Genomic DNA, 25,204 nt, shown 5'->3' on the forward strand with positions numbered 1-25,204 from the left:
GAAGGGGAAGGAGAAGGGGAAGGAGAAGGGGAAGGAGAAGGGGAAGGGAGCGCAGCCGGCACACTCGATTCAGCTCCAGCCGTTCTCGTACCACAGCCCAGTGTTACCAACCACAACAGAGTGATAACCTTAGCCCAGAGCCAGGGAGGATGAACATTCCCATGGGAACACATGGAAGGGTTTTATAAAATGGACCTGTGCAGGAATTCTGTGAGCAAACAAAACACTGTGACCCACAACTATTAAACTAATACAATAAATGTTTACAAGAGCTTTGTTTTAATATGCTCTGCTCAGATCTCTTGTTATCTCAACCTTTTTTCCCTCACACTGGGCACCAATAAGGACTGGGATGAAAGCAATTTATTCACCAAAAAAAAAAAAAAAAAACAACCCTACATTTGAAAGAGAATTCATTTCAATTTTAATCCCACCAAAAATAAAGCCACAGTTTGTAGTTTGTGTCAAGATTAAATGACAAGAGTGCTATAATCTGTCTCCTAGAAAACAGAGCATAGCCCTAATGTAAAGATATGTTTGCATGAGAACATTTTGTATGAAAATGTTTTGTGTGTTAGTTTTGTATCATAAAAACTAATCCTTCATAATGTATAGAATTATACAGCAGAGTAAGAATATTATTATAACAAAAACTGTAGAAAGAAGCTACAACCAAAGAAGCCTCCTGAAGATACCTGACTAGGACTTTAAAGTGTAAGTTAAACCACTAAGATTAGATAAAGGAAAGAGAAATACCCATAGATAGTAAAATAACAAATTAAGTGATCCCATTAGTAGAAGATGTTGAAATTCCAGAGAGATCAAAACGGGCTCCCCCAGTGATTATTGAACTACTGGAAGGGGCACAACCAGTGTCAATTAAACAATATACACTAAGGCATGGAACATGAGTAAGAATAGAACCAATAATTACTAAATTTATTAATCAGAGGTTGTTGAGAGAGTGTAGATCTTCCTGCAGTACCCCAATTCTACAACCACAGACGCTGTCATTGAGGCAAAACCGTTACCTGTGGGGACATCAGCTCAAAAGGCTGAAATAACAGCCCTAACTTGAGCCTTGGCGTTAGCCAAAGGAAAACCTATCAACATTTGGACTGATTCAAGGTATGCTTTTGGGGTGGTACATGCTCACGGGGCTATCTGGAAAGAAAGAGGTTTATTAACCTCACAGAAGAAAGAAATCAATCATGCTACTGAAATCATCCAGTTACTGGAAGCAGTGGTAAAACCTTCCAAAGTGGCTATAATGCATTGTAAAGGACACTCCCAGGGTAACACTATCCCTGAACTGGGAAATGCTATGGCAGACAAAACAGCAAAGGCAGTGGCCAGTGGGGTTCACATCCAAGCCCTAACTCTAATTAGGATTTAAATTAGATACAAGAAGAAAAAAAAATGAGCACAGATGAGTGGGCTAAGATAAAAAGGTCTCATAGTCATACCCAGAAAACTGTTAAAATTATTTATCCAAAGTGAACATTGCATCAAATCACCTTAGATGAGACTTCTTGAAGGCTTAAAAAGGTATGAGACAAACTTACATCATGGTTACCCAACTTATCCTGGCTTAAACAATTGTTTGTAATAGATATTTGTGTTATTGCATTCTTACTTACTGTTTGTATTAGTAATTACTGTTGTATAATATTATGTACTTAGAATCACGATGCTTATGCTCAATGACAAAAGCATAAACTTAGAAATAAAATAGAGAAGGGTTCTTACATTAGACATGCAAGATTTGTAAAGAATTACAAATAACCAAAGAAAAGGGGGGATTGAAGAAGGGGCAGTCAATAACTAACTCGTGTAAGCACAAGTTAACTATTGGGAGACAGCAAATGTTAGTTCAGACAGAAGATGTTAATTACAAAGCCTGAGAAGCCGAATTCACCCTCATCTTGTCAAGATAGAGGGGACAAGGATCATCTCAGAGACCGCTGAATCATTCCTCAGAGGACTACACATGCCCAGGGAGAAAGGTGAAAAGTTCATGAGAGGATGACTACTGGCCTTCCTCAGAGAAGACCCCCGAGGAAGAGGAGAGGTCTTCCTCAGCGCGACCACCAGGACACACAGCGCATGTGTGGCCCATATGCTAATGACTTCCGAGAAATAATTTGTATAACCACACCTGTCCCAAGGAATGTGATGAATATTCATAATTTAGCCCATAATACTGTGTTGTAGAGAGCACCAGGTGTGTGTGTTCGGAGGAGCGATCCCCACACAGCCGGCGCGCCGAATAAAGCAAATACCCACTTCTCTGACTCTGTCTCTCAAGTGTCTCCTGGCCCGATTGTGGCGTGATTCATCAGCTTCTGAGGAGAAAATTCTCTCTCTCCCAGTCAAAACCAAGACATCCAGCAACCCCTGAAACTCCATTCCTGTGAGCCCTGACTGCCGCTGTCCCCACCTCCCTCAGTCACCCTTCAGCTCTCCCCACCACCCCTTGAGCCCCCGCCCCACCAACAGCTCCCCATGACCGCGGCATGCTCCAGCCATGCCCTGTGTCCCCCCGCAAACCCCCAGTGACACCCCCTAGACCCACTCACTCCTTTGGCTGCTTGAGGGCCATGATGGGCACTGCGGGGAGACCCCTGCCTGGAGCTGCTGCTGCTGCTGCCCGGTGCCTGCTGCCGCTGCCCAGTGCTTGGTGCTCTGTTCCGCCGCCCTGCACTGCAGCCTTGGCCCCTCTTGGCACAAGTTTCTATTCCCTGCTGCACACACAGGAAATGTAGCTTTTAATCTCAGAAACAGCAGCCACAGAGGAGCAGAAAGACATGCATGGAGCGTGAGGGGACCATGACTATGGTGCAGGGACATGGGGATACAGTTACAGGCCCAGGGCCATCAGGCCATAGCCATGGGGATGTGGCTGTGAGGGCTACCTGGCAATAGGAGTATGGCCATGGTGGGGGTATGCAGGTGAGGGATGTGCTGTTTTCCCTTCTCATGGGGTCACATGATCCAGGGGCACACTGGGATGAATGCAGCCACTTGGCTTCCATGTCCACATGATGGGTAGGGTTCTTCTTGCCCTGGAGGTGGGGACCATCTTCACCTCCGCCTGAGCCAGCTGGTGGCTTCACAGAGATCCTGGTGCTCCTGGCACCATGTCAAAGCCCTCTACGCCTTCTCATTCCCTGTCCTGTCCCCACAGAGCTCCGTCTCCCCAGACCCGACCTCTCTGTCCTGCCTGGGCACAAGGTGACTGTGGGAGCTGACGTGATGCTGCGCTGCACCCCCACACACCCCAGCACCGGCTGTTACCTGTACCTGGAGGGCCAGATCCGAGCCCAGCTGCTCCCAAGGGAACAAGGTGACTACAACCTCTCCCACGTGCAGAAAGGTGACGGCGGCCGCTACAGCTGCCAGTGCTACGCCATCAATGCTTCGAGAGAATGGTCTGCTGTCAGCAGGACCCTGGACTTGGTGGTGAGAGGTGAGACATCCCCCAGCCACATCCTGCTCTACTCTTCCTCCCTGCAATCTGTCACATCCTGGGGGAACTAGAAAAGAGGATTTAGGGCAGGAAAGCAGCTGTAAGAGGGGTCCAAGCAGAGGGTTCCAGCTTCCTTCAGCTGTGTTTGAGCCTGGCCAGCTCCTCAGAGAGCCTAGAGATGACCTACAGACCCTACAGATACAGGATTGCTGGGCTGACAGGTGGGGATAAGAGTCAGAGGACACCTCTCCCTGCACCTCCCAGCCCCAGGGACAGCCACACATCTTGTCACAGCTCAGTGTCACCATCTGGCTGGCAGTGGCACCTGAGGGCCAGCTCCATGTTCTTTGCTCCTTCCCATCTTCGGTGCCACTGGGTGGGGTCACAGGTGAGAGGCTGAGAGTAGGGGGTGTCCCAGGGGACAGGGATGTGGGAGGTGCAGCTGGCGGCCCCCTCGGGGCTCCCTTTACTCCCTAAGAACTTCCCGTTGTGTCTCTTTAGCCCAGGACCTCCCTGGGGTGTCCCCTTGCCCTGTATGTCCCCTCGGATCCCCTGCTGCCCCCATGGGAGGACTCCGTTGGCCTTGGATCTCCCGGGGTTCCTCCCCAGTGACCGTCCCTTCTGTCCCCTGCAGATTACACGCTGTGCAACGTCGTGCGCCTGGCGCTGGGGGCCGGGCTCCTGCTCCTGCTGGGGCTCCTCACGGCTGAGGCTGCGCGGAGCCGCTGCTGCCGGGGCCGGGGGGGCGGCTCGCTCCCCGCTGCGGGACCGCCGCGGCTCTGCCCGTCCAGCACCTCGCGCTGGGGTAAATAAACCGTCCCTGTCCTGTCCCGGCTCCTGTCCCAGTCGCTGTCCCGGTCCCAGCCCCTATTTCTGTCCCTGTCCCGGTCCCGGTCCTTGTCCCGGTCCCGGTCCCGGCTGCCTCGGGGGTCCCGCGGGGCAGGCGGGCGGCGGAACACGCAGAGGGGCGGGGCCTTCGCCCTCGGGCGGCGGAGTGACCGCTGCACTGACCGCTGCACTGATCCCCCGGCCACTCACTGACCGCTGCACTGATCCCCCGGCCACGCACTGACCGCTGCACTGCTCCCCCGGCCACGCACTGACCGCTGCACTGACCGCTGCACTGATTCCCCGGCCACGCACTGACCACTGCTCTGACCGCTGCACTGATCGCTGTGGCCACGCACTGACTGCTGCACTGACTGCTCCTGCTGCACAGTGACCACTGCACTGACCACTCCACTGATCGCTGTGGCCATGCAGTGACAACCGGACTGACCACTCAACTGACCACTCTGCTGGCCACTCCTGCTATGCAGCAACTGCTCCAGCCATGTTGTGCCTGCTCCTGCATGGTGGCTGCTCCTGCTGCATGCTGGCCACTAGACTGACCTCACCTGCTGCACAGTGACCATGCTGGCCACACAGTGACTGCTCCCACGCAGTGACCACTGCACTGACCTCTCCCACCATGCAGTGGCTGCTCCTGCTACCTGCACAGTGATTGCTCCCACTGCCCTGCAGCACAGTGACCGCTCCAGCCCTGCAGTGACTGCTCCAGCCCTGCAGTGACCACTCACACAGTGCAGTGACCACTCCTGCTTCACAGGCTTCTGTTGCTCACATTCGTTTATTATTTTAAAACACTGACAAAACACATCACACCATCATCTATATATATAAATTTACTTTTGTACCACTATAAATTTATATATATAGAGCCTTTAAACCTCTGTACGTTCAGGACACACAGTTCCAGAATAGCTGCACTGGTTACAACAGAAGGATTTTCATTATGAAAACACAGAGAGGAGGCGCTGATATCAAAAACACAGAAAAAAAGAAATTAAGAAAGAGTGCAAAATGAATGAAAGTGCAAAAAAGCTTTTGTTATCATAATCACACTCCCTCCATAATATGGTCCCCATTCCCCCCTCCAAGGATGAGCGAGCCTCAGGCCCCAGAGGGAAGGGCTGGGCTGGAGGAAGGGAGCCGAGCTGCAGCCCTCCTGTCCTTCCCTATCTGCACCGAGCTCTCCTGGAGGATGAGGAGTGAGGAACCCGAGCGGCCAAGTCACACCCCTCCCCCAGCTCCCTTCTCCAGCACTCTCATTGCACCCACGGGCCCAGATGTGCCCCTGCGGGCAGCAGCTGCCCCAAGCCCCCAGCCCTCCCAGGCCATTTAGAGGGTGCTTTTCCCTTCTCAAAGTTCTTGTGATCGCCATGGAAAGCAGTGCAGGGAGGCGAGGGAAGGTGGCTGTGCTCTGGTGGGGCAGGCATGGCTGCCCTCCCCGCTGAGCTCCAGGCTGGCTGCTCTGATGGAAACAGAGACCTTGGATCGCACTGTCCCAGTGCTGCCCATTTCCACGAGGAGGAGGAAACACTTTCCCAGGAGGCTCCAACTGCTCCCATGCACCCAGAGTCAGCCGCAGACCAGCCCGCCCAGAAGACACCCCATATCTGAGGCTGGAGCACGTAGTGGGACTTCTCCCACGGCTCCAGCTAAGCCCTGCCAACACCAGCTGCAGGGCAGGAGCGGCAGAAACAGACACTTGGGGACCTCCACTCAAAAGAACATTTGACTTGAAGAATTCTTCATTGACTTAGAAATTGTGGCTGATGTCACATCTCTCAGAAAGACCCCAGAGGGGAATCTGTGGGCCAGCCCCAGCCCCACAGTCCTCTCTGGCTTCTTAGTGACATGGCAGTGAACTTCCCTTGGAGGAATCTGGTCAGGCAACAGGGGAAGCACAGAAAACTTTGGTGCCTCTGCCTTGGTCAAAACTGTCCTTGATGGTCCCTGAGGGGGGACTCCCACTCAGTGTTCTGTGGGGACGGAGGACCTGCCAAGGCCAGGGGTGCAGCAACCCCTCCTTCTCTTGGCCTTCCTGCTGGGACCAGGGACAACTGCTTACGGAGGACACATCACCCGTGACCCTGGGATGGGCGTCTGCCACCTCCACAGCCCCAGAGACCCCCACCCTAAAACACACCAACATCAGGGGAATGGTGTCATGGTACTCCCACGATCACCCATCCACACGTACACGATGCTTTGGGTTTGGTTTTAAAGGACACAGAAGGTTATAAGTTTTAACAGTAAATAGCCCTTGACCACCTACAAACCCTGTAACTCCCTCACCCAGACAAATCCAGCAGCTTTGTACCCCAACAGGTCCATCAGCCCAAGAGGCTGAGGAAGTGATGCTCAGTTCAGCAGGTGTGTGACACAGAGCTCCCATCTCCCATCACCCTTCCAGTAGGACTGGAGTTCCTGACAGCTGCTCCCGGCACAGAGCTCAGACCCAGTGGGCACCTGGGCTCCAGCTCTGCAGCCAGACTGCCCAGGCAAGGGGCAGCACCCTGGCAGTCCTGTCCAGGTCGTGTCTGCTCTCTAAGAAGGTGAGGAGAGCCCAGGGCAGGCGGTGCCGTGGCTGGCAGTGTGGGGATGCACCTGTGCCTGTGTGCCTGGTGCCCAGGCAGAGCACGGCTGGGTTGCACCTGACAGCAGAGCAAGAGCTGGTGGTGCTGGCTGTACCCAGCCCTGGGGGGCAGCCAGGGCTTGGCTCGTGGCTCCTCTTCCCCTTCAGTGGGATCTTCTGAGCTCCTCACCACCTGTGCTCTCCCAGGCAGCCCTGTGAGACACAAGGCTCTCCCTCCTTCACAGTAGTTTCAGATCTGATGCCTGGGTAGCAGCTCCTCTCCCAGCATCCTGGGACAGCGCTCAGTCCCTTCCCCAACAGGAGTAACGACTTCACATGTGGGAATTCAGCAGATGAGAACAGGATGCTTTCCTAAGATGGGTCCTTGCAAGCTCAAGGGCTGTGTCCAGTGTGAGGGAGCCTTTTCATTCCAGATCACACCTGGAAAGGTCTCAGCACCATTCACAGCCTGGGTTGAAGGTCCCAGGGCTCCTCCTCTTCTACGCCAGCACAGTGGCCCAGAAAGACACTCTCCATCAGCTGAAGAGACCGACGTGCACACCATTTCCTGCAGATCAAGGGTGGCTTGGGGAGTGACTCTGGGACCCAGGGACACAGCTGTTCCTTCTCACTCCCTCTCTCCACAGCTGGCCACACTGCAGTGCTTGAAGAGATTCAAGGACATAAAAAAGGAAAGGAGAGGGAAAGCTGCCTAAATCAAACCCAAGCAATGACAAAACAAAGACATGGACAAGTTGCAAGTCCTGCATGAAGAGCAAGCAGCAGACGTTTCAAGAGCAGGTCAAACGTGACCCCAAATATTCAATAACAAAGAGTCAAAATGCTACATTTCCATGGGAAGCCTCGAACAGGTTGACCCAGATGTGACAGCGGCTCCCAAGGCAGCGCTGCTCCAGGACACATTGCTGGTGCACTTGCACACATCTCTGCATCCCTGTCTTTGGGCACTGGGAAAGGGGGGAAATCGTTTTGTTACTGGTGTGTCATTGCTGGGAATGGGAAAGGAAGAGCACCTGGGACTGGGCCCCTGGGCAGGTGGCCATCCTCCAGCACTGCACGGCCACTCCCTGCTCCAACAGCTCCCACATCAGGCATGCCAGGGTGATGGACCACAGAGAGCAGTGTGGGCACTGCCAGGAGGTACAGGGGCCTATCAGAAGCTGCCGGGATTCTGCCAGGACCCCCAGGCATGTTGGCTTTTCTGGCTCTGCAGCCCTTTGTCCCCTCCTCAATTACAAGGGACAGTGTTACATAAGCATTCCCAAAGTGCCTGTGGCCCTGTTGGAAAGGTGCTATGTTCTGAAAAGGACAGAAACAAACCAGGTAAGTGCTGGCTTTCTTTTAGCTCTGCAGGTAAGGGATCCAGGGACAGCGGAAGATCTCTTCAGACAGCAAAACCTGGGTGCCTTGTGAGGGCAGAAAGTGGGGAGAAGGCAGCTTGGCAGAATCAGCTCAGCCAACTCAGGAATGCCTTCAGAAGTGACTGTGGATCTGCCTATTGGAGCAATGGATGCTTCTTGTCCTTGGCAGCTGTCTCCACTCTAGAGAGGGCCTTGCTCCTAATACAAGGACCAAAGAGGGCCTGACTTCCTTTGTAGAGGATTCTTTAATAGGTGCAAGGGGAACAAGCTATCCAAGCATCCTTTCTCCCAGAGAAGTGCTGGACAAAACAGTCTGAAGTGCAAGAAATGGAGCCTGTTCTGCACCCAGCCAGCCCTGGCCCAGCAAGGCCCTGGGGCTGCTGCATTCAGGAAAGAGGAATAAAGCACAGGCGCTGGTCGTGGGCAGAGCAGCAGCCAGGATAGCTGCTCCCTGAAGGGGCAAGAGGTGGCCACTGGTTTGCAGTGTGGCACAGGGGCAAAGCAGTCATCAACTGGCCTTAAAAAGGGAAAGCCAAAAGAATTCAGAGAAAAAGGCAAAATGAGCAGAAGCTCCTCAAGAACGTCCCTTGGAAATGGTGTTCGCACAAGTACCCCCAGAGGATCACACTGAGGGAAAAACCCCAAATCTCTCTCAGCTGCTGAGCAAAGGCAAGAGCAGCCTTTAAGAGGGTGTGAGCATGGATGCAGGCAGTCAGTCCCTTCCCCTGCCTGGCTGGCTGGAGCAGTGCTGTCAGCCCCCGCTGTTACACCCTCCACAGGGCTCCGCCAGCCCTCAGCACCTCCGGCCCGGTGCAGGCACAGCAGGATGTGGGGGCAGCTGCGGCGCTAAGACAGGCCAGTGCCACGTCCACCTCCTTCCCTGCAACTGCCCCCGAGGCCTGGGGTCAGCCTGCAGCCAGCGCTGCAGAAGGACAGCGTGGAAGGAAGAGGATGGGAGATGGACTGGTGGGAGAGTGGAGAGGTGGCATCCAGGAGGACACGAGCAGGACGTGACAAGCTGCGGTCGTTTGGGGGAGTCTCTGTCCTGACCAGACAGTTTCGCAGCACCAGTGCTGAGGGAGGGTCCCAGCTGGGCCAAGAAAAGTCACTTTAAGGTGTCGTCAGCGTTCTTGAACATGAGGATGGCATTGTAGATCTTGAGTGCCGGGCCCAGCTTGACACTCATAATCTTGACGATGTCAGCCTGCGTCAGCAAGAGGAACGCCTCGCCATCGATCATCTGGGGAGGAGAGCAGGGACAAAGGCACTCACTGCACACCCGGGCTGGGACTCCTGGGAACAGCCAGCACCAGCACGACCTGGGCAGGAGCCACAGGCGACCCCAGAGAGCAGGGCAGGGGCCACCCACAGCACTCCCACACTGCCCTGGGGAAACCCCAGCTGGCAGCTCACAAGCCCAGGAACAGGGCAGAGGGGGAAAGGCCCTTCCAGGGGCCATCCCAGGAGCTCACACTGCAGCCAGGTTGAGATTCTGTGCTGGAGCCTCATGGGCACAGCACAGAGCCACCACAACCTGCTCTGGGCATTCCCTGCTCCAGGGACCAGCACCCGTGGATACTGCCCTGGTTCAGCTTTGCCTGCCCGAGCACCCTTAAAGCACAGGGGCTCTTCCTGGACAGGCTGTGACAGTGGTGTACCCAGTGTGCCCAGGATCAGCCCCGGGTGTCAGAGCCACCCCCACACGTCTGCCCACAGAGGGTCCAAAACCGCCGACCCTGGCAGGCAGCAGTGCCACCCGACTGCTGTGCTGCTGAGAGGGGCAGAGGGGGAAGGACAAAAGGGTGAGGAGGAAGCAGCTTCCCTCAGGAGGCGATGGTGCTCTTAAGGCTGCAGCACCATCCTCCTCCTGCCCCCATCTGCATCCCCTCAGAGGGACCCTCCATCCCCCATGCTGGGAGAATAGGGCAGCACAGCTCCCTGGGGGTCAGCAGCTCCCCTCCTGCCCTGCATGGGCACAGCCAGGTGGCTGCACACTCCCATGCAGTGGGGCTGCAGGGCGGGACCACTGCCAGGTGCTGGATGTGCCCCCAGCATCCAGCAGCAAGCCACTGCAGGAAGGCCACTGGCCAATTCCTCCTGGCCCCACTGGCAAACAGCTGTCCTTGGCCACCTGCTCTCATCCACCAGCCCTTCTCACCTCATCCTTGAAGAGCTTGGCTTGGTCCTCGCAACCCGTCAGAGTCTGAACAAAGCTAAACACCTTGGAAGAAACACAGAGAAATGCCAAGACAGAGCAATGTTTCTGACTGGAGACCCCCCTGAGCCCACACCCTCACATTTTGAGCCCTGCAAGGTGCCACAGGGCTCTTGGGGTACAGGCTGCAGTTGCTTTGCCCTCCCATGCCAGAGCCCACCCCTGGCCCCGGGCACAGGCACTGGCCTCCCCCAGCAAAGGCTTCAGCAGCTCCATCCCCACCAAGTGTCTCCAGCACAGCGAGAGGATTGCCACCGAGGGCCGGGGCAGGAGAGGGGCACCCAGGGGGGTAATGGGGACATCAGGGGATCATTAAGGCTGGCAGAGCCCTCTGAGATCATCAAGGCCATCCACTGACCAGCACTGCCAAGGCCACCACTAAGCCATGCCCCCAGGTGCCACATCCACACAGCTTTTGAACACTTGCAGGCATGGTGACTCCACCTGTGCCCTGGGCAGCTGTGCCAGTGCCCAAGAGCAGGCAGGGGCTGCTGGGGCTGGTGCCAGAGCTCTTCCACCCACTCAGGCATTAAGAGGGGTCACCATGACTGCCCAAGAAAGTGAACAAAGGTGACAATGTGTCCAGCAGACCTCTCCTCGCTAGCCCAGCGACGTGGCCACTGAAGTGCTTGGTGCATGTGCCATGGTGCCGCACAGCCAGGCAGGGCACTCCCAGCCACGCCAGCACATCAGGGACCAGCATGGAGCCTTCCAAAGCACCTCACCTCATCAATGGTCCACTTGGCCACCGTGGCTGCTGTGATGCCAGCCACCCCCGGCAGCAGCTTGCAGTGCTGCTCCCAGCACAGGGACAGGGAGCGGTCGGGGTGGGCGGACAGGGCGGACATGAAGAGCGACTGGTGCATATTGTCTGAAGAAATAGCTGGGGATAAAGCACAACACGTGATACGAGGTCAAGGACGAGAACATCCCATCCAGCTATCAAGAGCTGGTAGCTGTCCCCTGAATCAACAGGGTGTCAGTGTATCCAAGTGTTCAGTTTGGTGGGATTGGGGATGCTGGGGAAAGAAGCTGAGACAAGCTAGGCTTTGCCTTGTTCTCATGACCTTCAATCATTTGTTTTCTAATCACCCCCAGCGCTGGGGTAGGTGGCAGGACAGCCCGTGGTGAAAAGGGTGCTGGATAGAATGAATACACATCAGGCATCTGCTTCTGTCAGGCATCAGAACTAAATGCCAAGCCAACTGTCCAGCATCAGTTTCTGTGTGGCAGCAATAATGTGGCACTTCACAGCCACACTGAAATTTTGGGGCACAGCTTCCCACTATCCCTGTCTGAAGAGGACAAAGCACCACAGAAAATACACTGCCATAGAGAGGATCCTAATTCCATGCCCTAAAGCACTCGAAGATTCCCAGCCATAACCCTGGAGCCAAACCGAGGGAGCTTTGTGAGCCCTGGCACAGGGCAGGGAGGTCCCTTATCGATGGTCAGCTCTGGCAGCTGACCACAAACCACTGGGGCACACCTGCGTGAGCCAAGGGAGACCTGCCCCCAGCACGCCCACCCACCCCAGCTCCTCCGGCCTTGCCCTGCAATGACACCGTGGCAGAGGATGGCACTTACTCTGGAAGTCTTCCTGCTGGATCTTCCGGTACTTTGGAGGTCTCCCTCTAAAGAGACAGGAAGACTGATGTCCAGCTGGGCTGCGACTGGCCCAAGGGCCCTCCTCCCCAGCGCCCAGAGCAACGCCTCGGCAGTGGGAGCAGGGACCTCTTGGACCCTGACCCAAAGGGTTGACAGCCAAAGCCAGAAACCGTGGGAAGAAAAAGCGAGAGAGGTGCCCGGCAGAGGCAGCAGGACCGAGGCCAAGGAGCCTCTGTGGCCCGCTCACCCCTGCCAGGGCGGGCAGTGGCGGCACAGGGCCCCTCCCCGCGCGGGGCTCGCCGGCCGCGCCCCTACCTCCCGTGGTGCCGAGATTTCTTTCGCTGAGGGAAACCCATCGGGCTCCTCTTGCGAGTCGAGGCCTCGGTGTCGGACAAGTCAGCCTTCAGCCTGCCCTGGTTCTTCTCTGCCAGCGGGCACCCTGAGAGGCAGTAATGGGCTGTGAACCTCCCCGTCACGTGGCCTGACCCATCGCAGCCCGGTGTGGGGCACTTCCTAGAGAACAGAGGGGACACAAGCGTTGGGCCCAGCTTGGAGCAGCACTGGGGGACAAGCCAGCAGGGCCACCCTTCTGCCCCCGAGCACGGGCAGCCAGAGCCCTGGCCATGGAAGGCAGAGGAAAGATGCGCTGACCAAATTCCCGGGGCGGGGCCGCTGGGGGCAGGGGCAGGGCACAGCCAGTCCCTCCAGGTACAGACCTTGGCCATCTGCCATCCCTGCAACCCTGGGCAAGGCACCAGCGTGCTGATCGAGCAGCTCATTGGGGCTCACAGAGTCTCCATCTTGCCCCCCCTTGCCTCCACAGGCATCCAGACCAGCCTCAGAGCGAGCAGGACGTGAGTGCCAGGAGCGTGGCCAGCAGAGAAACCCCTGGGAGGCAGACCTGCCCTCCCCATCCTCATGGCTACTCCACCATACTGGCTCCTCCTGACACCAGCCTAGGGCTGGGGTTGGCACTAGACCCAGCCTGGTTTCCCCTGGAAAAGGTCCCTCAAGTGACTGCCTGAGCTGGAACCGTGCACTGCTCCTTCTTGGGACTTCCCAGCTCAAAGCCTGACAGGGAAAGGCACCCATGAGGGGTGGGGGGAACAGTGTCCTCACAGCTGGTGTCAGTGAACAGCATCCACACCGTCCTCTCTGTAGCCCACAGGTGCCCATGGGTAGGTGGACACACAGGGCACCTTCAGGCACAGGAGGGGCTCACAGGGGTTACTCCATCTGGGGTCCTGGTGCCACCCCGGGGCCCAGCCTGGAGGAACAGGGGACAGAGCCAGGCGTGGGGTGAGTGCAGGGAAGGGCTGGATGCTGGTGGGGGTGGCAGGTGAGGAGGAGCAGAGGAAGAGCTGGCCTGGCCCAGCAGGGAAGAAGCTGTGTCCCTCTGGGCTGTGCTGGGGAGCTCACCTGTGGTGAAAGCTGTACTTGGAGCTCTTGGAGTGAGGGATGCTCTTGCAGCCCAGGCTTGGGCAGCCCCCATGGCCAGAGGAGGCTGGTTCCTTTGGCCCTACAGCCGGAGGAGAGGAACAGGAGAAAGGCTGTCACGGCTGCAAGCCTGGGCAGAGCCAGGGCTCTGGGCTCCCTGCCTGCACCAAACAGGAAGCACTTTTCCAACTGACAAATCCATGGAATGGCTTTTCCTCCCTGCCCATCCTCAGCCAGAACCTGCCCTCCCATTTCTGTGCATGGGCAGGTGGCAGTGACAGTGGGGTCTGGCATGATCGTGCCCTGCGAGGAGGAGCTGACACAGGTGCAGCACTTACTCAGAGGAGGCTGCAGCGGGTGTCCAGTTTTTGAGCACCAGCCCATGGGATGGATGTCTGGATGATCTGCATCAATCCAGAAATCATACACGTGGCTCCAGCCATCAAAATGGATCTGGGGAAGCAAGCAGAGAGGTCACCTTTCAAATCCCAGGACACCTCTCCAAGGAGCTCTGGAGCCCTCTGAGTTGAGAGCAAGCAGCAGGGTAGAGCTGAAGTGTAGCACAAGGCTCTCCACTCCTGGAGCTGGGCAGTGGCACCTGCCCACCTCTGCACACTGTGCTTCCACAGAGCACTCCCAGCGAGCTGGGAAGGGCAGGAGCAAGCCAGCACAGTGCCTGGACACTCATGCTCCAGCACCCACCTTTATCCTGTGATCTTCCACATCCTCCACACTGGCCACTCGGATGAAGGAAGGAGTCCTCCTGTCCACTGCCTCCAGCTTCATGTTGACCAGGAAGCCGTGGGGTGGGCGCTGCAAGAGCCCAGTCAGAGGGAGCAGGGCCCTGCTTCAGGCTCCCGTCCCCTCGGCGGCTTTCTCAGCACTGTGTCCTCCTCGAGCCCAGCTCCCAGCCCTGGCCTGGCCAGGGAAGAGCCATCCCAGCTCACAGTGCCAACAGGAGAGAGCGGGAACCGGCTCCCTGCATTTGAGCTGTCTTTAACAAGATGTGCCCCAGGGAAGGTCTCTAAGAGACACATTTTGGGGATCCATATTGCAGCCACCCTTGGCTGGACACGGCTGCTGCTGGTGCAGCTGGAGACAAAAACTAATCAAGCAAACCTAAATTATTTCCCATCACTCAGCTCCTGTCTAGCTGAGGGGACGGTCATACTCCTCCTTTTTGCCAGTTTTGAACTATTTGCCCAGGATAGCCCTGACTTCCGAACCCTGAGTGTAGATCCAAAGCCCAGGCCTGTGGCAGGAGAATATGGAACATCACTGGACTTGTCACAAAAGCAAAGACCTGACAATGAAGAAAACCCAAATTCCTGCCCAGGTGGGGTAGAGCAGATGATGTGACACTCACCACTTTAAAGGCCCAAGCAGGGACAGCAGATGCTCCAGTTTCTTTCAAGTACTTTTCCCAGGTGAAGTTGTCGGGATCAGGATAATCTGGAAGGGGGAAGATGCAGAAGGTGAGACATGCCTGCAGGAAGTCAGAAAGTACCCCAGAATGCCACACTGCCTTTAAGGGCCAACCAAGTCTGTGCCAGGCACATGGGAACCTGAGAGACACCAAGAAGTGCTGTTATTTTCTCACGGACCATGAAAGCCACAGTACAAGGAAGCAGAAACAGCCAGGTGTGCACAGACAGCATCTCCGAGTGGAGACTTGGCCCAATACAAGCACCATGCTGCACCTGAACATGTGTACAGGAGCCCTGGCAGGAGGTTTGTGTCCCCAGAACGCCCACTCCACCCTGGGAAGCCTGTTCCCAAGGGGATGCACTCCCAGGCTGCACCTGACTGACCACTGACTCACCTTGAGGAGGTGTGAGGGGTTTGCCGTGCTCATGACACCATCCAACTGGGTGGATGTACGGACTGCTGGGATCACACCTAGAAAACATACCCAAGCTCTTACACAGGGCCCTCTGCGGGTGTCTCCCCATCACTGGCCCCCCAGGAGCCTCTGTGCACTTACCAGTAGTCGTAAGTATCATCCCAGTTGTCAAAGTGCACCAGAAAGCGATTGTCCACCACGTCAGTCACTGTGGCAACACAGATCAGGGAGGGGTTCATGCGGTCCACGGCTTCGAGCTTCATGCCCACCTTGAAGCCTGGGGAAGCCTCGTGCTGGCAGGAGAGAGGGGCAGGGCTTTTTCAGAGCTGCAGCCCCAGCTCCTTCCTCACCACTTCCCTTGCCTGCTGCAAGGAAACACCTGCCCAAACCCTCCCCAAACCAGACCCTCTCCAACCTCCAGGCAGGCCTGGGACCAGCCAGGCTCTCAGAAGGGCAGTGTGCTGCTGTGCATGCAAGGAAAGAGGAAGGGGGTAAGAAACTCAGCTTGGTCACACAAAAAAAGAGGAAAAGTGATCTTCAGACCCTCAGGATCTTCTAAAAGCAGTAAATTCCAAGAGAAAAAAACCCTCCAACTGACACTAGTTCTGCTTTTGTCCCAAAACACTTGTTTGTGGTCACAATCTTCTGGTGTCAGCAGCGACCAATGCCTCAGGCATGGCAGGAGGAGCTGGGGTGGGGCCCTTCTCCCTTCCTTGCCTTTATTTCTTGGATCCAGAATCTGTGCAAAACACTGCATCACACACACTGGTGGGCTTGTTGCAGCAAAGAACAGCAGGGGTTAGACACAATAAATAACTTGGAGAGGCTGATTTGCCAGTAGTTAGAGATTCCTCTGCAGCTGACAAAGGAATGATCAGCATTTTTCACTTTCCTACATTCCCACTTTCCTTACCCAAGCTTCCACGTGAAAAAAATAGGCAGACACAGAAACAATGAAGACACAAAACAGAGAAATTATACTTATGAAACATTAAGTGATGTGTTTTTAGCCAAATAATTGTTGAGAGTAGTGGTTATTTCTCCTCACCAGTACTTCTGTAACAAGTTTAATTGTCCAAGAGATCCGCCTGGATGAAACAGAATCAGACCAGCACCAATTCTGGGCATATCAAATGAGTGTCCAAACTCAAACTACAGATCCTGAGCAGCAAAGTGTGCCACATGTTCCTGGCTCTTGAGCACTGTGGGCTTGAGGGGTGTGGAGTGGACAAAGCGAAGCCCAGTGCTGGTGGAAGCATTTTGCTCAGCTGGAGGGGACAAGTCACACCTGAACCTGTAGGCTCTGGCAGGAAGGAGATGCTGCTACTCACAGTGTTTCGGACCATGAAGAGGTGCTTAGGAGCTGCCTGAGCCTTTGTTAACTTCAGGTAGTTTGTCCAGCTGAATTCTTCTTCCTTATAACCTACAACCCCTCAGGAAGAGAAATGAGAGCAGTGAGTTCAGAGCCAGGAGGATGTGAGGGTGAGCCTGGCCATCCCTGACACACTGTCACCCTGCCAGCATGTCCTGCTGTGGGCAGATGGGATCTGTGGCAGCCCTGGGATGCCCAAAGCCTGTGGCTGAGGTCTGATGGATGGTTTTGAAAGCATGTTAGGAAACACGAGCAGTGGAGTGGAAATCCAGAGCAACAGCCCCAAAATGTGAGCAAGCAGAGATGGGTACGTGGAATGTTGTCCTGTGGAACAACCCCAGTACAGCAGCATCCCTCCCTGGCCCCATGGAGCCACCCTGTTCCCACCTCAAGCTCTACATCTGGCCCACTCTTCATCCCTCTCCTTCGGCAGGACCCACCACCTGAGTTAACTCCTTACCTTTGGGGGGCTGGAGTTTGTGCCCTGTCTCCTCAAACCAGCCAGCAGGGTGGATGTCAGGGGAGTCGGCGTTCAGCCAGAAGTCATGGCACTCGGAGTAGCCATCGAAGTGGAGGCGCATCCGGTAACCACACACCTGCCGGCAGGGAGGGAGGAGAAGGAAAGGGCCATGGAGACCTGCTGCTGTCCCTGGCTGAGCATCAAACCCCCTCCCCTCCCACACACCAGCTCAGCATGGGTCACTTTGGGAAGCCAGGAGTCAGTCACAGGCCAGTGCCCAAACTGGGAGGCACAAACCAGTCCCAAAGGGTGTCCAGCACGGAACAAGGTCAGTGCAAAGCCACCACAAGCCAGCCCAAAGAACGGATGTTCAGGCTGGTGCATTAAATGCCATGGTGGGGCATCTTGCTGGATCCAGCAAGTGCAAAGACTCCACTTGCTGTACCCTAGGAAGTTGCTGGTGCAGGGATTTGGCTAAATGCCACACTGGCTGCCTGGGGAGCTCTGCGAGGCAAGGCTGGTTCGGCTGCCACGCGGCTGAGTGGAAAGTGGGTCTGCATGGACACAAGGAAGAGCAGTGGGACGCCTCCACACCCTCCATCTCAAGGGCTCAGACCTGTCTTAGGGACAAAAGCTGTTGCCATCACCACAACCCCTCCCCCGTGCTGTGTCAGGGTGATAGAGAGACCAACACAGCTGCACAGTGCTGTGCCCTGTCCCTCTGAGCTGGCAGGGAGCTCCCTGCTTGTTTGCCTGAGGTGCTGGAGCAGCAGCTCATCTCCTGCAGTGACAGGCTCTGTCTCCTCCAGGGGCCAGCTGGCAGCACCTCCCCTGCCCCAGAGCCTCTGGCTGACCAGGAGCCAGGAGGAACCGAGAAACATGGGCACTGGAGGCTCCTTACCTCAGCCACTGTCAGGATGAAGTACATAGATGGGTGCTGCGGGTCGATCCCCTCCAGCTTCATCCCCACTTTAAAGCCGTTCTTGTGCTGGGAAGCTACTTGGTACTGGAAACAAAAATTAAACTACAATGTAAAACCAACACAGGGAGTTGGGTCTAGAACCTGCCAGGGGAGCAACCACCAGGCAATGGGAGCTGCTGGGACCAAGAGACTGTGGGCCACAGGTTATGTTGTCATCCAAATTTCAAATTTTTTCCCATAGAAGAAAACAGTGTTCCACCTCCTTACGGATTTATATCTCTTGATATTGGCAGGGCAAAGTGTCCCTGGGGTAGAAGCTGCAGCTGGGGGAGTGGGGCATGGGCCTGACTTGTTTGCAGCACAGCCTCAGGAGAGCCCACCTGGCTTCCAAGAAGGGCTGGAAAGGCTCCACCACCCTGCCAGAGTCACAGCAGTGTCCTAGGCAAAGGTGGGGTGCTTGGGATGGGGGCCAACACCCTGCTGGGGAATGAGACTCAGGGCAAATCAAAACTGGAGGCTGCCTGGTCACCTCCAGGTGACAACGGGAGCTTGGCTATTGCTCAGAGTCCCGCAAAACAGGGAAGCAAGGAAGAGAGGAGAAGGAGGAGGGGTGGGAAAAAAAGGGAAAGAAAAGAGAAGATGAAAGAGGGAAAAAGACAGGAAAATCCCAACTCACATCCTGGAAGAGATCTAAAGGGGCAGCGACAGCTTTCTGCTCCTCCAAGTAGGACGCCCAAGACCAGCCTTCTTTCTTCTCCTCACTGGCACCTGAGCGCAGCACAAACGCACACAAACGCTGCTGAGGGGCCGCTGCAGCCCCGCCCCGCTGCCTCGGGGCCGTCCCGCTCTCACACTGGTCCTGCATCCCTGCAAAGCTCAGCACCATCCTACCACAGCCCCTTCTCCAGCAAACCTGGCTGGCTGCACGACGAGGGGCAGAGCCAGGAGCCCCCATGGCCCAAATGTCCTGAGCCATGTCCTAGTAAGGCACCTGGGATAGTGGAAGGTGTCCCTGCTCATGGCAGGGGTGGAACCAGATGGGCTTTAAGGTCCCTTCCAACCAGTCTGGGATTCCAAGGAGTGTGAGGGACAAGCCATCCTGGGCAAAGCATCAGGACACCTCTGCAACCAGACCCTCCTCCAGCCAGAATATCTGCTATGTCCACACAGGATGGATGTGGGGCAGCCAGCAGGATCCATGCAGAGGTCTGGGAATCATTTCCAGCTGCAAGGGGCTACGAGGCACTCAAACCAGCAGCAGGCTGACATCCCAGCTCTGCCATCCTCTGCTCCAAGACAGCCACCTGAGCCCGCCGTGGCACAGCACCGCTGCTCTGATGCCCTAGAGAAGTATTTGCCCATGTGACAAGACAGCATTGTCCCTTCATAGGCAGGGAGGTGACCATTCATGCCTTTGAGAAGGCCACAAAGGCCTTGCCCAAGGCATGTGAGACACAACCCAAGTCTCTTGCTCTTCAGCTTCTTTGTCTCCCTAATTTGCAGCAGCTGAAGGGACTCCAGGAGTGCTGTGCCTATTCCAGTGCTGAGGAATTCACAGCTACAGGTCAGCCATGGCAGACAGCCTCAGGTAGGGCAGGCCACAAATGCAGGGGAAAACCAGACCAACTCCTTCCTCCCTTTGCCTCAGGGGAAGAGGAGATGGAAAAAACCAGAAACTTAGGGAAGAAATTAAAGCTGAACTTCAGGGAGAAAGGTGACTAACCTTGCTTTGCTGACACTTCAGAATGAAAAACCTCTTTATTATTCATTAGGACATAGAAATAGTGCCAGGCATGGCTGGGGAATCTGTGAGTACAAGCTCTGCACTTCTGTGGAATGACAAATACACCAAGAGTCAGAGCATACCCTGACTGCTGCACTGAGGCATCCAGGTGTGTATTTTGTTTGCTGAAGTACTTCTAAAATGAGAGAAAATAAAATGCTGAAATAACAAAGCTCATCACTGCTTACTTGTATGCAGCAGGGAAGGTTACATGCTCAGGGCTCAGGGTGAGAGGCAGGTATGAGATTTGAGATTCCTTTTGAACCGTGGTTAACTCAGTGTAACATCAGGGGTTAATGACACCTGGCCCCTGCCACTGTCCCTCCACTTGGCTATGGAGAGGAGTAGGAAGCTGGAACAGTTTAATTTTAAAATTATTTTGAGTATGACCTTCAGTACTCAAAGACAAAAGGTTTCCCATAAATGTTTATTTTCAGTGTTTCCCAAGTTTTCCTTCACACTGCAGGGAAAACACCAACCAAGCAAACACTGCATCCCTCAGCTTGTCTCCTTTCCCTCCATGTCGACAGCTCTGCTTTTGAGATCTCTGATACAGTCCAGGAGTAGATCCCCACAGGATGAGACAACCCCAAATCACACGGCTTCAGTGGCACTGCACCTACAGGAGCAGCTCCCAAACTTGTGAGCTCCTGATGCCATGAGGGAAGTTCCCCACGAGCCCATCCAAGGGAGGGCAAAGCCACACGTGGTGCAGTCCTGTTCTTGCTCAGGACTGTGTCCCTGGCAGCAAACATGATGTCCACAAGCCAGTAACAAACTGAGCTCCTGAGGGGAGGGACAGGAAGCTCTGCCCAGCACGGGCCAGTGCCGTGTCCATAGGGGTGACCCCTTCCCATGGAGAGAAAGAGAGGAAAGGAGAGAAACGGAAAGAGACAGAGAGAGCAGGATCAAGCAAGCAGAGGAGCTCACAAGCCTTCAGGACCACGTGCCAGGGCATTGCAGTGGGTGTTTGACCCTGCAGGAGCACCAAAAGGGTCCAACCCTGCAGTGGGACCCCCCAGCCCCAGCAGGAGTGCTCACCCCACCGCCCGCCTCGCCTCCGTACCGTGCTGGCTCCCGTTCCACGCCTCAGCCTCCAGATTGCTCATGGCAGAGTCTTCCACAGAGCTTTTCCTCTCTTCCTGCTTTTCCTCCTAGACATGGGAGCAGACAAAACAGAACCCAGGTTCACACATAGGTTTTTGGCTGGGTGTTGTACCCTCACACTGGTGCCCAGGGCCATACTGCACCTCCACAAGGTCCATGGTTTGACCAATGCCTGGCCCAGAAATGGGCTGCCAGAGAATCTGATGATGGGAGCTTGCAGGGACTCGGTGCTGATTGCAGCAATGACACCTGGACTGGACTTGCTACAGTCAGGGCTGGCAAGCAGAGCTTCCTTGCCTTGTCAAAGTCTCTCCCTTCCCCAGGACACCCAGCACACAGACAGACACTCCCCTACTTCAACCCTTACTTCGGTGGCCCACACTCAAGAGAGCAGCTGAGAGAGCTCAGTAGCTACAGCCCAGCCTGGACAGTCTGGCACTGCCCAGGCCACGGTGCTCCACATGCCAAACAACCAGCCCAGTGCTAGGAGCCTTCATCTCCACACATTCAAGTCTTTTTGGCACTTTGGCCAAGCCGTTTCCCTTTTGACCCACAGCTGGCACAGCCCTGAGCAGCACGATGAGATCTGTGCACACAGGGCTGGCCCCCAGTCCCCCGGACACTGGCTGCACACACCCCCTCCCTGCCTTTGTCCTACCATTTGCTCAGATTCATATTCTTCCTCTGAGGGGCTCTGATAGTCCTTCCTCTTTCGTTTCTTCACAGGCTTGAGGATTTCAGTGGCATTGGTGCTGCTGGCAGAGTTTTCCACGATGACGGACCTGCACAGAGGGAGGGAGGGAGGGCCAAGCACTGCAGGCAGTGCAGCACGGTGACACTGCCTGGGGTGTCAGTAACGGAGGGGCTGCTGGACAATCACTGTCCCTCCATTTCTTACTCACACATGTCCCCACCCCTCCTGATGGATATATGCACACAAGCTGCCAAGAGTTAGAGCCAAGGACAGGCCACAGTCACCCTGACTCACTTGGGTGTCAGAAACCTGAATCCAGGGATGGATCAAAATGGATCTAATTTTGTAGCAGGGCTCTAAGCTGCACCAGAGATGCTGGAAAACAAATCCCAGGAGTCACACACTGGTCAGGAGTAGGGCTGGAAATGCCTCCGTGACCCGTGGCCTTCCACTGCTGCTCAGCCTGGAAGCCCCCACTGCAGCAACCTCCTGCTCCAGCAGATCCATGTTTACGAGGCCACAAACTGGGCAAGAAAAAATCTGGCTCCCTCGCTTCCTGCTGTTCCCTTGGGAACTCTTCCTTCCCCCACCCTGCCTCCAGGAACAAGCGGGACCCCCAGCACCTGCCAGGGGCAGACGTGCTCACGTCCCTTGCTGGAGCACGTGGAGCAGGGGAGGGAGGGCAGAGGGATGGACAGGGCTCTGCAGGGCACAGGCCCCCCCTCCTTTACCTCTCTTTGAACTGCTGGTGGCAGTGCTCGCTGCAGAAGCCCCGGCCTTCCCGGGCCCCGTCCCACACGTGTCTGCGGCCGCAGGTATCGCAGTGGCACAGGCCTTCTGCTGCCGGCAGCGTGGGCTGCTCCGGCACGTCTGGGGCACAGAGAGGAGCAGCAGTGAGGCACAAGGAAGGACAGCAGATGCAGGAGGCATTTGCCTTGCCCATGGAGACATCAGACAGCATCTGCTGGATGGTGGTACCCACCCTACAAGTGCCACCACGGTGCCCTTACCCTGAGCCACGGTAGGATTGTCTCTGCTGGGAGGTGCCACCTCTGAGTCCCCATCTTTCTCTGCGTGACCCTCCTTTACAGCTTCCACAGGAGGCATCTTATCAGCACTCACCACCTTCAGCGTCCCGTACTCATTAATCCGGAACTGTGTCATTGAACAAAAAGCAAGAAAAAAGGGTTAAGTAGGACAGAAATGTAACTGGGTGCTTGGCCTGAAAATGAGGGACATGGTTTGGTCATCAGTGTGCCTGACAAGAGGACAGCTCTTCTGAGGACAGAGGTGAGCCCAGCACCCCAGGCCCTGTGAAGGTGCCCTGCCCACAGCCTGTGCTGGGCACACCACAGGCACTCAGGTGACACCAGCACCAGCTGGAGCTGGCAGGTGGGTGCCTGGAGGATGCAGTGCCCTGAGGCTGAGCAGCAGCTGAGAAATGGGTGCATTTTTTGCAAGCTGTCATGCACTGAGGGTACCCCTGAGGCACCCGCTGCCTGCTGAGCACAAGGCCGCTGCTTCCAGGGTGAGGACAGGAGCTTGGGCAGAGCCAAGTCCACAGCACAGTTTGGGAGGGAAGATGTCCTGTCCTGCACAGCACGTAGCACCCCTGTGCCTCCCTAACCCAGGCACCTCGTGTGAGCTCTGTGCTAAGCTCATGGGATGGCAGAGCCTAGGGATGGGGCAGGAGAAGAGCTGGAGCAGCTGAGGGATCCTCCAGCTGGAGTGCAGGTACTGCCAGGGGCCACAGCACATCCTGGTGCTCCCTGCCTGGCACAGGCTGGGGGATTTACAGCAGTGGGGAGTGGCAGAGGGGGCAAACCCAGTGGCCCAGGGCTACACTTACCCGCAGGTTACTCCCAGGCAAAGTTGCCACCCCATCTTTCCACTCCAGCACACGGACTGTGCTGCAGGTCTGCACCCCGCTGATCTGGGGAATGACAGCAGCTGTGATGGGCTCATTGCCTGCTCCCCTCTCTGGCCTCTCGGCCCCTGTGCTTCTCTGGGGCTCCCGGGGGAATCGCTGGATTTCTAAGGTGCTCGTGGGAAGGTTGATGGCAGCGGCATTTGCTTGAGAAGGGAAGAAAGGAGACAAACAACCAGAGGCATACACAGAACACTTCACTGATGCAAACAAGGCTCGAGGGCAGCCCAGAATCCCAGAGGACATGGTCTCCCAGGTGAGGGCTCTGCTGTGGGCCAAAGTACAGGCAAGCAGAGTGACCCAAAAAATCTGCAGCTAGTAATGGCTCGTGCTGAGGGTGGCTCCAACACTATCCACATTCAAGGGTTTCTACTCCAGCCTGGTCTCAGACTGTTTCCATGCCCAGGATGCCCTGAGGTGACAGGAGTTTGCTGGCAGGCTCCTGGACTGCAACTTCCAGTTTAGTTACATTTCAAAGCAACACACTGTGCAACCTAGGGCAGTGAGAACAGGAGCAGGAAAATTTGGGAGATCTGCTTCTAGAGAACAGCCCTGATCTCACCTAACACACAACCATGCTTTGCTCAAACACCTCCTGAAAGACACCAGTCAGCTGCACTCAAAATTGTCCCAGTTTTCAAGAAGGGTAAGAAGGATGACCGTGATAATTACAGGCCTGTCAGGCTCGCTACAGGGCTTGGTAAAATTATGGAGAAGGTTATTCTGGGAGTTACTGGAAAACACTGGAGAGACAATGCAGTTGTTGGACACAGCCAACACAGGTTCACAAGGGGAAGTCCTGCTTAACCAACTGAATTTCCCTTTATGGAAAGGTCACCCCACTGAGCTGACCAAGCAAAGCCAACAGATGAGGGTTTCTAGGATTTTAGCAAAGCTTTGATACTGCCTCTCACAGTACCCTTCTGGACAAAGTGTCCAGCCCAGAGCTCATCCAGTCCATTGTCCATTGGGTGAACAACTGGGTGATGGGTCTCCTACAGTTGGGCTCAAAGGCTTACAGGAACTGGGCGCACATCAGGCTGGGGGCCATCGCCACTGGGGTTCCCCAGGGTTTAGGGCCAACGCTCCTGAATATTTCATAAATGATCTGGATGCAGGAATTGATTGTCCATTAAGTAAGTTTATCAATGACACTAAATTAGGAGGAGCTGTGGACTCCCTTGAAGGTAGAGAGGCCTTACACAGAGGTCTGGATAGACCAGAGAGCCAGGCAATCCAATCACCGTGTGTGTGAAACAGGAGTAAGACCTGGATTCTGCACCTGGGACAGGATAATCCTGATTAATTGTATGACCTGGGGGACAAGACTGGAGAGCTGTCCTGGGGAAGGGGCTTGGGGGATTTGGGCTGAGGGCAAGTGGAACAGGAGCCAGCAGTGCCCTGGCAGCCCCAAGGGGGACATTGGGGGGTGACTGTCCTGCTCTGCTCTGCACTGGGGCAGCCTCACCTCGAGTCCTGGGGACAGTTTGGGCCCCTCAGCACACAAAGGACATCTGAGGGCTGGCGTGTGTCCAGAGCAGGGCACCAGGATGGTGAAAGATCC

General features: G+C 55.6%; 2 protein-coding genes across 3 annotated transcripts in view; both read right to left on the minus strand.

The window, feature by feature from the left end:
* LOC121661442 (sacsin-like) overlaps positions 1 to 2,687 on the minus strand; it is a 17,158-nt gene extending 14,471 nt beyond the window's left edge. The window contains exon 1 of the mRNA XM_042021623.1: positions 2,580 to 2,687. Coding sequence (XP_041877557.1) covers positions 2,580 to 2,602 — 23 coding nt within the window. The 5' untranslated portion in view covers positions 2,603 to 2,687. The remainder of the gene's footprint in view (positions 1 to 2,579) is intronic.
* A 2,393-nt stretch (positions 2,688 to 5,080) lies between these two features.
* Positions 5,081 to 25,198, minus strand: L3MBTL1 (L3MBTL histone methyl-lysine binding protein 1). Of its 2 annotated transcripts, none has more exons than XM_042021625.1 (20): positions 23,563 to 25,198; positions 22,724 to 22,868; positions 22,445 to 22,583; positions 21,678 to 21,801; positions 20,979 to 21,066; positions 18,806 to 18,897; positions 18,109 to 18,213; positions 17,208 to 17,343; positions 16,707 to 16,798; positions 15,517 to 15,668; positions 15,355 to 15,431; positions 14,899 to 14,984; positions 14,235 to 14,345; positions 13,871 to 13,985; positions 13,515 to 13,614; positions 12,411 to 12,608; positions 12,075 to 12,121; positions 11,213 to 11,370; positions 10,431 to 10,493; positions 5,081 to 9,512 (listed from the first exon to the last, which is right to left on the minus strand). In XM_042021625.1, the coding sequence occupies exons 1-20, from the start codon at positions 23,884 to 23,886 to the stop codon at positions 9,378 to 9,380; spliced, it is 2,487 nt and encodes an 828-aa protein (XP_041877559.1). In that variant the 5' UTR covers positions 23,887 to 25,198; the 3' UTR covers positions 5,081 to 9,377. The 2 variants fall into 2 exon arrangements, with proteins under 2 accessions (XP_041877559.1, XP_041877558.1); XM_042021624.1 differs by having other exon boundaries at positions 16,707 to 16,807.
* Between the last annotated feature and the right edge of the window lie 6 nt (positions 25,199 to 25,204).

This window comes from Corvus kubaryi, unplaced genomic scaffold, assembly GCF_017639235.1.
Source record: "Corvus kubaryi isolate FWS band 111438036 unplaced genomic scaffold, C.kubaryi_AGA036_p1.0 37157, whole genome shotgun sequence".
Lineage (NCBI taxonomy): Eukaryota > Metazoa > Chordata > Aves > Passeriformes > Corvidae > Corvus > Corvus kubaryi.